Consider the following 12,675-nt stretch of genomic DNA (forward strand, 5'->3'; position numbering starts at 1 on the left):
GCAGGGCCAGAGACCAAATGATGTCGCGGGGCCTCATACGGCCCGCGGATCGGACGTTCCCCACCCCTGGATCTACGAGATGGGACGTGCCTCGCGTTTCATTTCCTGGCAATGCCTGCGAAATTAACCCGAGAGCAGGTTAATCTACGAGTAGATTAAAATCATGTTTTCCCCATTAGAGAAACGACCGCTTTGCAACATGTTTCCCGGAGTAAAAGTCTACTTCTCACGGCTCATACCGACGTAAAGCAAAACAGCCGTCATTTTGCATCGAGCTAGTTGAGCCGGAGGCTTGTTGCGGAGTGACGCTTCATCGCTCCTGTGATGATTGCGTGAGGAGTAGCGGATGGTGGTGAATCGTCGGTGCTGTTGATGATTATGCCTCCTCCTCCTCCTCTTGATTCGTGTTTGAAAATCGAGCGTTAAGTCGCTCTCTGTCCCCACGGTTCTGTTCTGGGCGAATGACCACAGCCTCCGCACACTGCTCGGATGGTTGTTATTTTTCTCTATATTTCTGCATAGTCATCATCATCATCATGATCATCATCATGATCGTCATCATCAAATATTCGCGTCTGCTGCTGCTGCTGCCACGATTAGCGCGGAGTCTATCAACGGCACGGCAATTCAGTCGTGATGTCACCGGTCACATGATGTCACCGGTCAATTGACGACGTCAGTTGTAACTGGCGGCACGTGCGTTTACAAGCGCCGCGGACTGTAACGTCGCCAGCGATCAGACGAGACTCGAGGCAGGCTCACGTTGACGTAACGTCGCCAGCGATCAGACGAGACTCGAGGCAGGCTCACGTTGACGTGAATTGCAGTCGAAGAACTTTGAATCCATGGCTACGAAGGGGCCATCCATTTAGTAGGAACGCAAAAAAACTGTTAAAACTTTAACCCTCCCCCCCTCCCTGTACGCACGTGTACTTTTTACACCCCCCCCCCCCACCTGCGTACGTACGCTTGATGCACCCCCCCCCCCACCCCGCCGAATCCTATAGAACGGCCGATATTTAATCCACGCAGAAACGATGAAGGAATACTAATACTAACGTGTTTCAGCAAACAGATAGTCCACCGCCGGCTGCATTATTATTATCGAGGCTTCACCCCCCCCACCCCCCCCCCCGATTCCTATGCGTACGTACATTGTCAGTAGACCCCCCCCCCCCATACGCAAAGCGTACGCATTTGGGTTAACCCCACCCTCCCCTCCTCCATGCGTACGTACTCAATGGATGGCCACGAACTACTGCAACGGCACTGCTGCCATTTCCGTGAGCGATTCCATGCCGATGCCCTTCGGCACGGAATCGCGAAACGCGCGCGGCCTCTGTGCCCCGTGGAGTGGCGGCTCCGGGTAGAGTCGTTGCTCCAGTCCACCGCTTGAAGTTTCCCCAGCCGGGATTTCCTTCGCCTCCCTCGCCCTCTTTTTCCCTTGGACCGCGCGCCGCCTCAACTTTCGCGTTCAACACGCTCGTTGGACGCGGCCTTCCTGAAGGGTGCCGCGTTCGGCGTGAAAACGACCGAGTCGCTGATTCACGTTGCCCGCTAAAATATTTCACCGCGCAGGCATTTCCCGTGGCGGGACATGCGAGCCGAGACGGGGGTACGTCGCCGCGTGCCGAATCGCTCCGTGTACTCGCATCGTTACGCTCAGCCGCGCAGCTCGTGAAAAGCCGTTCCGTCGCCGACCATTCAGAAGCCGCGTTCTAATGGCGCGCGCGTTCCGCGTTCTAACAGCGTGCATTCCGCCCTATGATGGCGTGCTTCCCGCGTTATAATGGCACGCATCCCATGTTATAACGGCGAGCATCCCGCATTATAACGAAGCGCCTTCCGTGTTACAACAGCGGTCATCCCACGTGATAGCGATGCACCTTCCGTGTTATAACGGCGTACATCCCACGTAATAGCGATGTGCCTTCAGTGTTACAAGGGCGTGCATCCCACGAGATAGCGATGCACCTTCCGTGTTATAACGGCGAGCATCCCGCATTATAAAGAAGCGCCTTCAGTGTTGCAAGGGCGTGCATCCCACGTGATAGCGATGCGCCTTCAGTGTTATAACGGCGTGCATCCCACGTGATAGCGAAGCGCCTTCCGTGTTATAACGGCGTGCATCCCACGTGAAAGCGATGCGCCTTTCGGGTTATAACGGCGCGCATCCCGCGTTATAACGAAGCGCCTTCCGCTGTTGTGCAAAAAAGCGTTCCCACCAATAGCAGCAACAGTGTCATAGCGATAAGCGAGTTTGCGCGAACACCGCGCACTAAGCGAGGACTTGATCGTGGAGGTAACAAACAAAAAAACCACAACAAACCAATTATCACGGTTGGCTACGTACGGTGCCCAAGAAGTCCAACGTGTGTACCGTTGTCGAGGCTGCCACTCGAGCGGCTCATGGCACGGACAACAAGATTTTTAATGGCATTAAGGAGAGCCTTTTGTTTTTCCAGCTATGAAGTTAATAATCGACTGCTGGACGCATTCATTTGAGTTTTACTTTCCCCCCCCCCCCCCCAGGGAGAGGGAGAATCTTCGGGATATCATGGTAACATTTTAATGTTTAAACGCTTGCAGACGCTGTTGTTGTTCCTCGGCTGTAGCAGTCAGCCGTAGCACGTGGCAATGGAAAGAACTGGAACGTCGAAGGGTCGGAATTGGATGGACATCAAAGCACAGAAAGCGATTAAGAGCAACAATGTCAATTATAACTGCAAATCATAGGCATGAATACAGGAGGGTCAAACACCAAATAGACATCGATTTCAAAGCAACAGGCCTGCATTAACCGATTAGCACGGTTGGCTACGTACGGTGCGAAAGAAGTTCAACATGCAGGCCAATATATTTCAAGGACAATGCCTACATTACACTATGTAACACGATTTTTGTTCCTGGGTAGTAAGTGTTATTTTCTACATGCTTATGCCTCAAAAGTATAGAAAGCGGCTATTATTATTATTATTTCCCACAAACGTTGCTTTTGTGACCAGAACTTCAAGTGAAGGAATGACCCAAATGCACGCCACGTTTTCTCATTGAAAATAGGTACATTTCAAAATATCAATGTCCTGGTCACAAAAGCAAAGTTTGTGGGGAATAAGAGCCATTTTCTGTACTTTGAAGCATACACAATTAGGAAATAACACTACCCAGGAACAAAAAAAATGTTTTCGTTACACAGTGTTATCAAAGCGTATTTCTTTGCATGTTTCACCACGAGCATCTGTGGTTAATGCAGACTTCATGCCTTGCAATTGAGGTGTCAATTTGGTATTTGAATACGTTAACGTCTCCCGTATGTGTGCCAGAAAGGGTAAAAGCCTTCACGTATGTTTTGCAATCATTCAATACCTTGACAGTACCTGTCCTGGCAAAAAGGGTCCCATAGATGCAACCGTAAAATTATAGGAAATTGATCACTCGACAGCCGCCACGTCGTGATATGTGATATAGAATATTGTATCGCGGAGAATGTTGTCACGGCGACCCGATTGAACGATGTATGTTCGTGTAAAATGCTGTAGAGGGACTCGTCTGCTTACGAATGAGTTAGGTTCCAGAGGTCTGTCCGGAAGTCGATGTGTTCGTAAGTGCAAGTTTACTCTTGTCAATTCCAAACGTGTTGTATGGCACTGCTATAGTACATTATATACTACACTACTTTGTACTACTACACTGGTATATACTACTACACTACTATACACATTACATTACTATACACACCACTACTATATACTACTACACACTACTATACACACTACACTACTATATACACTACATTACTATACACACTACACTACTATACACACTACACTACTATACACACTACACGACTATATACTACTACACTAATATACACACTACATTACTATACACACTACACTACTATATACACTACACTACTATACCCACTACACTACTATACACACTACACTACTATACACACTACACTACTATACACACTACACTACTATACACACTACACGACTATATACTACACACTACTATACACACTACACTACTATACCCACTACACTACTATGCACACTACACCACTATACACACTACGCTAATCAAGGACTCCTCTACTTACGAACGAGTTCGATTCCAGAGGTCTGTTCGTAAGTCAATTTGTTCGTAAGTACAACTTTACTCGATTCCAAACGTGGCGGTTGAACTTACGACTCTCTGTCCTAACAGGCAACTGGATATGCGGACAGGTTTGTTCTTATCTCTGAAAGGTTGTAAGTCGAATGTTCGTAAGCTGAGGAGTCCCTGTATTTTAAAATAAAAACCGGTTAGCGATTAACGGCACAATTCAGTGCTGTAGTTTATATATATTGTACCAGGTAAGGCCCACTGAGCTATATAGTTATTTTTTTCAGAAGCGACCTGGCTATCGACAAATCATAGCTGGACGAAGTGGCTTATCATCACGTGGAAATGGATAGCAGGCAGACAGACACTCGTGATGGCGATTCTAAATTTGGAGGGAAAACCCGGAGGGCCCGGAGAAAAATCCACGCGACCACGGAGAGAGACACGCAAACTCCAAATATACAGCAGCAGGCGTCAGTGTCGGGATGGAACCTCCGACCCCCTGCATACCAGGCGAGGTAGTTAACATCTCACCACGGAGAGAGACAGGAAAACTCCAAATATACAGCAGGCGTCAGGGTCGGGATGGAACCCCCGACCTCCTGCATACCAGACGAGGTAGTTAACATCTCACTACGGAGATAGACAGGCAAACTCCAAATATACAGCAGGCGTCAGGGTCGGGATGGAACCCCCGACCCCCTGCATACCAGGCGAGGTAGTTAACATCTCACCATGGAGAGAGATAGGCAAACTCCAAATATACAGCAGCAGGCGTCAGGGTCGGGATGGAACCCCCGACCTCCTGCATACCAGGCGAGGTAGTTAACATCTCACCACGGAGAGAGATAGGCAAACTCCAAATATACAGCAGGCGTCAGGGTCGGGATGGAACCCCCAACCTCCTGCATACCAGGCGAGGTAGTTAACATCTCACCACGGAGAGAGATAAGCAAACTCCAAATATACAGTAGGCGTCAGGGTCGGGAAGGAACCCCCGACCTCCTGCATACCAGGCGAGGTAGTTAACATCTCCTAGCCACAGTGGCGCCCCTTTAATAAACAAATACATCTGCCCATGCCAGGGAGTTGTATCAATCAATCACCTTTTGCCGTTCGAGGGTTTAGCGGGTTCTCGAAATCTGTCTCGTAGAGAATCTTAAATAGAATGGATTATGGTGGCGAGTGTTCTGATTCTACACACATTGCAACCACGTCACCCTACATGTGCTCCACAGACTTCAAGCGATCTCCATAATAAAGTTTTTTTTTTGTGGGGGGGGGGGGTTTAAATCACGTAAATAGCTTAAATTGAAGTTTCTCAAAATGTTATGGTTTGAAGAAAAGTATCCCCATAGAGATTAGTCAGTTCAACACGTAAGCTTTCGCGACCAATACTATCCATAATGCAGAATTTTTGGGGGGTTAGATTTAACCCCGAATAAACCTGTACATTTTTAAGCGATGTGTTTATTTTAGCTAAATTGTTCAGGGTCCCCCCCCCCACCCCCGACTTGATCCTACCTAGTTTTAAAGAATGGCAATGTATCCAATGGCGGAGCCAGGATTTTCAGGTAGTAGGGGGGGCAACCCCTCCAGCAATGATAAATGATAGAGGAGTTGTTAGTAAGTAAAGGAACTTGTCCCTTGATTTTTATTCGAGGAATGTGCGGCGATGGCGCAGCCATCGATCGAGGTGTCGAATTGGAACCGCGTTGTGTGATCGGCATCGCGCTCGCTGAAGGTGTCGATGCCTTCAGTGAAGTCGTGGACTCTGTAGACGTACACAGTGGCAGTGGGGGTCGCAAAATGCCGATGTATTACTAATAAATCCCACTGGCTCCGCCAGTGAATGTATCTATATATGATCTATCTCTCTCTGATGGGTCTCTGTGTGAGTCTATGGGTCTCTGTGTGAGTCTATGGGTCTCTGTGTGAGTCTATGGGTCTCTGTGTGAGTCTATGGGTCTCTGTGTCAGTCTACGGGTCTCTGTGTGAGTCTGTGGGTCTCTGTGTGAGTCTATGGGTCTCTGTGTGAGCCTATGAGCCACTGTGTGAGTCTACGGGTCTCTGTGTCAGTCTACGGGTCTCTGTGTGAGTCTACGGGTCTCTGTGTGACTCTATGGGTCTCTGTGTGACTCTACGGGTCTCTGTGTGAGTCTACGGGTCTCTGTGTGAGTCTATGGGTCTCTGTGTGAGTCTATGGGTCTCTGTGTGAGTCTATGGGTCTCTGTGTGAGTCTATGGGTCTCTGTGTGAGTCTACGGGTCTCTGTGTCAGTCTACGGGTCTCTGTGTGAGTCTATGGGTCTCTGTGTGAGTCTATGTATGTACGTGCGTTGAACTTCTTTCGTACCGTACGTAGCCAACCGTGCTAATCGGAGGGTGCGGTTTCGATGTGTTTTCGAGTCATGCCGCCTTTAAAATTGGTATTTATTTATTTATTTTTACGCTTATTTACCCAGGAAAGCCGAGTCGCCGAGTATCGAGACTCTTTTTCAAGAGGGTCCTGGCGAGACGTTGCTAGGTGCGACAAGCAATTATTTTGATTTGAAGCTTTCGTGACTGCAGGGATCCATACTCTTTCGCTCTTTCGGTAAAGTCACGTGGGTCGGAAATAATAGACAATCACAGCAGAAAGCAGTTTCTCTGCTTTCTGCTGTGATTGTCTCACCTGATGACGGTCGCTTGTGTTGCGATCGAAAGGTCGTGATCTATTATTTTTTCCTACCGACGTGACTTTACCGAAAGAACCAAAGAGTAAGCAATTATTTGCAGATTTTTTTTTAACATCCATCATTGAGATCTTTGGCCAATACCGTTGGTATAGTTTTTTTTTCACCGCTATGGCAGGGAAAGCTGAGAACTCGGAGGGCGAGGCGCTGGCCACCCACCCCGTCGTGTGTCACAATGCCGGCCTTCACAGGTGCGACTCGCGAACAGCACTTGCCCCGACAGTCTGCTGACGCTCCACGGGGGATCTTTGTCTTTGTATTTTCGGTGGTGCCGGGAAGGTTGCGAGAGTCTTCTCGTTCTTTCGTACGGCTGACGACGTCGACCGCAGAGCAAACAGAATTACATTTTCACATTCAGGCGGTTCAAGCCAGCAAGTAAGTGCGTCGCCGTGTCGATGTCTCTCTCCCCAGTATCTGTCGCTCGGGAGAGATACGGGGGGGGCGATGTGGAAGTCATTCATCCAACAGACTTTATTAATGTATCGTGTGTTTGTTGTTTGTTTGTTGTTGTTTGTTGTTGTTGGTTGTTCTTGATGTCGGATGCTGTTGTCCTCTGTCCACCGCAGGGATGATGAGCTGCTTCGTCGGAGCGCGGGGCTCCGCGCGCGTGTGGCTCTGCGCGCTCGCCCTGTGCCTGCTGGCGAGCGCGTGCGCACGTGGCGCGGCCGCCTTCCCCAACAAGCCCGACAGCCCCGGCGAGGACGCCCCCGCGGAGGAATTGGCCCGGTACCTGTCCGCCGTGCGCCACTACATCAACCTCATCACCCGGCAACGGTGCGTGCAACAAACACCACCACCACCAACAACAACAACACCGCCACCATCAACAACACCGCCACCCGCGACGTTCGACCCCCCACCCACCACCACCACCACCGACCCGGACCAGCGCCTCCCCCCCGCCCCCCCTGTCCAGCCCCCCAACCCCCCAGACACGGACCAGCCCCCCGGCGGGTCCAGGGTTGTGGGGGGGGGGGGGGGGTGAGAGGGGGAGGGGCAGACTCTCCCCCCACCCCACACGGCTCCCACGCCCCGCCCCCAACCCAATCAATGTAATTGAGAACAATCCAGCAGAGTCAAGGCGAGTTTATTTTGTTTACAGAGACGCGTGTGGCCCACGCCTATCCGGCACAAATCTACCACCATCGCGCTAATCGGAGACGTGCATGTGTTATTGGCAAGGCCGTAATTATAATTATAATATATTGAGGGGGGGCATTCCCCCCCCCCTCAATATTCAAATTTGCTCAAAATGTCCCCCCCCAATATATTGCTATAAAATAGATTTCTGTTTATATGATTGTGGCTATGGTTGTACTTTATTAATCCCTAATCTCTGCCATTACATACAATGAAACAAGAAAAGGTAAGGAAAAAAACAGAGCAATGTAATACAATAACACTATTAGACATTATTTTTTAATATTTTAGGCGGGAAATTCGTTTTCAAATTTAGATTTTTTTTTCTGGGGGGGACCCCCAGACCCCCTGAAAGATTTGGTCCCCCCCCCCCCAATGTTGACTCCATGGCTACGCCCTTGGTTTTGGGCACGGTTGGCTATGTACGGTGCGAAAGAAACTCGACAGACATACAGTTCAGGTGCTGGGTTAACGTTGCATCGTGCGTGGATAAGGGAGGCCTTCATCCGGCAGTGGATTGATAATGGCCTGCTTTTTTGTAACTTACGGCGCGAAAGAAGTTCGACTTGCATGCATGAGTATGGGTCTCTATGGGTCTGTGTGGGTTTCTGTTGGTGTCTATGTTTCTATACGAGTCTCTGGATCTCTGTGGGGTATCCATGGGTATGTTCCTTCCGACGTGAAGAGCTATGCACTTCTAAATCATCTAGATTGAAAACTCAATTCTTGAGAACAGTTTTTGTGTGTGTTTAGTTTGTTGTCCGTCCCACGCACCCACAATTAGCACGGTTGATTACATACAGCGTGAAAGAAGTTCAACATACACGGCCGATGTGTAGTGATGTATTTTATAGGTGTGATTGATGTCGCACCATGGACTGCTGTGGTTTTTTTTTAGTAATGCGTCCCATCATTATAATAACTATCGTCGTTTTCGGTGTTGTTTCCTCTCGTTTTCCACCAAAGGTATGGAAAGAGGGCGCTTACCGAGCCCTACGTCCCAGAGTTTATATTTCAAGAAAATCGTGGCGACAGGAGCAGCAACCCGAGGTAGGAATCTGTTGCTGATGAGGCTGCCTATAACGTGGAGTCGGAGCCAGTGGTGATGGCATGGGTGACCAGGGCCGGATTAACCACGCCACGGTGGCCAGGAGATGTTAACTCCCTCGCCCGGTGTGCAGGAGGCCGTCGGTTCGATCCTGACCCAGATGCCCGCTGCATATTTGGAGTTTGTGGTGTGTGTCTTTCTCTCTCTCCTTGTAGTCGCATGGATTTCCCCCCCGGGTTTTCCCCTCCGCCTTTTAGGATCAACATCACGCTTTCAGAGTATTCAGCTACGGCTATGGATGTCAAAGGTGATAAGCGACTTCGACGAGCTATCGTTTGTGATGGCCAGGTCGCTTCTGAAAAAAGAGCTATATAGCTCAGTGGGCACTTACCTGGTAAAATACCAAAAAATTAGTTGTTATAGTTTTACCCATAATGTCCTTATTTTGAAGGCCCCCACTTGCCTGGCAGTCCAGGTCGAGTAACTGCACCGTTCACTGACCTCCAGTTGTGCACGAGGGTTCAGTTCAAATGTTTTGCGATTGCATCTCCAACAAAGCTCTGGACCAGCCTGCCCCCAGCCCTACACCACGTGAGACACACGCCGCACCCAGGGTGAGGGTTAGCACAGAAGGCGAATTGAGGCCTTTAAAGGCCCTCGTCGTGTTGGAGGCCCTCATTGAGGCTCCTCCGTTCCACGCCGTGGTCATCCGGGGAAAATAACTTTCATTTTGTTATCTTTGAATAACGATGACGGAATGATTCGTGCACTTTGCCGCAGCAGCTAGCTCCAAGCTAGGAACAAACTTCTTCTGTTTGACGACATGAGTGTCGTGAGCGAATTATTGTTTGATGAATTTATCTTGAGTCGAATTGATCTGTTACATTTGCATAGGTGCATAAACAAACCTGTCAACCACTTATCAGCGTCCTACCTTATTACAGACCAATTCAGACCTTATTGGTCACCCCGTTTCCCTTATACATCTCAACGTGCATCCTACAAAGTCCCAGCACAGGGGAATGACCCAGAGCTTGCATCTCTTGCGGCGACCCAAGTTCGATTCCCGCTCACGGCCAACACCCGGTGATGATTGTCTGAACCGGTTCTGGGCCTCCCCTAGGTCGACTCAGCCTCAGAATGAGTACCTGGTGTGGTGTTTTAACATCGCCACTGGGGAGACAAAGGCGGCCGTGCGTGGTGTCGGCCACCCACCCCCTCGTGTGCCGTGCCGTGCTAGCCTTCATAGGTGCTCGCTAACGGCACTTGCCCCAGCAGTCTATTACAGGCTACACGGATGATCTTTGTCTTTGTTATATTGTGTGTGTGCGTGTGATGTTTTCAGCCAATTGCCGTTCTGCATCGCTCGAAACGTCTGCTATGGATAACAATACCAAATGTATTGGCATGCTGTAACAGTACCACATGTATTAGCATGTTATAACAGTACCACATTTATTATATGCTATGAAGAAGGCCCATTGCCTAAAACGTTTGCCAATTATATTGATTGTCTTCCTTATTAGAGCGAAAGTGTTGTTGACGGTTGTTTAGAGCTCTTTGTTGTTGCTGTTGCTTGTGCTCTGTGCGCCCCTGCCAATGCCGCATCAATTCAATCGCTTTGTTTTTCATATTTTGATGAAGCAGCGAGTCGTTAACCATGGGCTGGGTCGTCTCTCTCTCTCTTACCTTGCAGATTTGACAGCGTGACCATGTGGTGATTCGGTTAAAATTGAAGATGCCCGTCAACTCTTCATCCACCTCCCCTCTCCTCCCCATCGAGCCCCCCAAACCCCACCCCTCCATCCACCCCCCCCCATTCCTCCCCACCCCTCCCTAGCCCCCATCCACTCCCCCCCCCCTCCTCATCAACCATCGACCCCCCCCCCAATGGATAAGTCAGAAGTTCCACCACGCTCTGCCAATTTGACAACAACCATCGGGTCTGCCTCGTTCAGGCGATATAAAAGTAAAAACACCCTTCCGTTGAAATGCATGAACCTGTCCCGTATGTCGTGCTGCCCTGGATGGTTATACGACTGAAAAAAAAAGAAAAAAAATAGACAAACACTCAAAAAAAATTCACAAAACACGCGTTGGTTTTGTTTTTCGCCCCATGTACATATTGAACATCACGTCGTGGTTTGTGTCTTATTGGACGTTCTGAAATGTGTAATGTGGGAGACGTAATTCGCGGATAAGATTGGCCCAAGAAAAAAATCAAAGTACGTTTTGATGTAGCCCCCCCCGCCACCACCACCACTCCCCCTCTGTCCCCCACAGCAACCCCCCCCCCCCCCGAGATCTGTCTTTTAATTTATTTCACTTGAATATAACACAATAAAATGGACAGCAGCATCATCCCAGAGTGTGTGTTTTTACTTGGCTGAGCGCTGCTCAGTGGCGTAGCGAGCGTGGGGGGGGGGCAGTCAGGGGGGTGCCTTGCCCCCTCCCCAACTCTCCCCTGCTGGCCAAAGATACCAGTTGGGAGTGGGGGGCCCCTTGACAACCCACCATGAGATTTGTTGTCAACGACAAGTTTCAAACAAGCAGAATAAGAACAACACTTATGTAAAACGCGGTTTAAATTTAATTTTAAACACAGATGCTTTCGCTTCCCTTCCGCGTTCTATTTTAATGCAATTAGAGCGGTCACGTAAGAAGGAACTGCTACGGAGCCGGAGGGAGCTGCGTTTTACCAAGACGGAGCGAACCCCGACAGCGTTAAATGTTCGAGACCGTGAGCGGAGCGACGATGCGATGAGTAGGCAAGAGGAGGCCGCGATAGAGAAATAGCCTCTAGGGTGCCACCGTGCGAGAGACAAATCACACAAATATTGGGGGGGGGGGGGCCCAGCCGCACCGACTGCCGCATCCCCTGAGCTGATGATGTAGTCACTACGTCACTGATGATGTAGTACCTACGTCACTGATAATGTAGTTACTACGTCACTGACAATGTAGTACCTACGTCACTTATAATTTAGTTACTACGCCACTGATGATGTAGTTACTACGCCACTGATAATGTAGTTACTACGCCACTGGTAACGTAGTTACTACGTCACTGATAATGTAGTTACTACGTCACTGATAATGTAGTTACTACGTCACTGATAATGTAGTTACTACGCCACTGATAATGTAGTTATTACGTCACTGATAATGTAGTTACTACGTCACTGATAATGTAGTTATTACACCACTGATAATGTGGTTACTTCGCCACTGGTAATGTAGTCACTACGCCAATGATAATGTATTTCTAGATTTGAAGTTACACCACTGATAATGTAGTTACTACGTCACTGATAATGTAGTTACTACGCCACTGATAATGTAGTAACTACGTCACTGATTATGTAGTCACTACGTCACTGATTATGTAGTCACTACGTCACTGATGATGTAGTTACTACGTCACTGATGATGTAGTTACTACGCCACTGATAATGTAGTTACTACACCACTGATAATGTAGTTACTACGCCACTGATAATGTAGTTACTATACCACTGATAATGTAGTTACTACACCACTGATAATACAGTTACTACACCACTGATAATGTAGTTACTACGTCATTGATAATGTAGTTACGACGTCACCCCGTGGTGCCCTTATAAAACTCAACGTTTAAC

At 48.8% G+C, this 12,675-nt stretch overlaps 1 protein-coding gene across 4 annotated transcripts in view; it reads left to right on the forward strand.

Annotated features, from left to right (window-relative positions):
- Positions 1-11,395, forward strand: part of LOC103091697 (neuropeptide Y) — an 18,973-nt gene extending 7,578 nt beyond the window's left edge. For 2 of the 4 annotated variants that reach the window (XM_032975665.2, XM_032975666.2), the window contains exons 2-4: positions 7,413-7,620; positions 8,953-9,036; positions 10,731-11,395. In XM_032975665.2, the coding sequence (XP_032831556.1) occupies positions 7,415-7,620; positions 8,953-9,036; positions 10,731-10,755 (315 nt within the window). In that variant the 5' untranslated portion in view covers positions 7,413-7,414 and the 3' untranslated portion in view covers positions 10,756-11,395. Of the gene's footprint in view, positions 1-1,447; positions 1,616-6,989; positions 7,222-7,412; positions 7,621-8,952; positions 9,037-10,730 lie in introns of those variants that run through there. The other 2 variants (XM_032975669.2, XM_032975670.2) reach the window with 2 other exon arrangements.
- Positions 11,396-12,675: the final 1,280 nt, after the last annotated feature.

The sequence above is a fragment of the Petromyzon marinus genome, chromosome 56, assembly GCF_048934315.1.
Source record: "Petromyzon marinus isolate PM22_M1 ecotype Great Lakes invasive population chromosome 56, UKy_Petmar_22M1.pri1.0, whole genome shotgun sequence".
In the NCBI taxonomy this organism is placed as follows: Eukaryota; Metazoa; Chordata; class Hyperoartia; order Petromyzontiformes; family Petromyzontidae; genus Petromyzon; species Petromyzon marinus.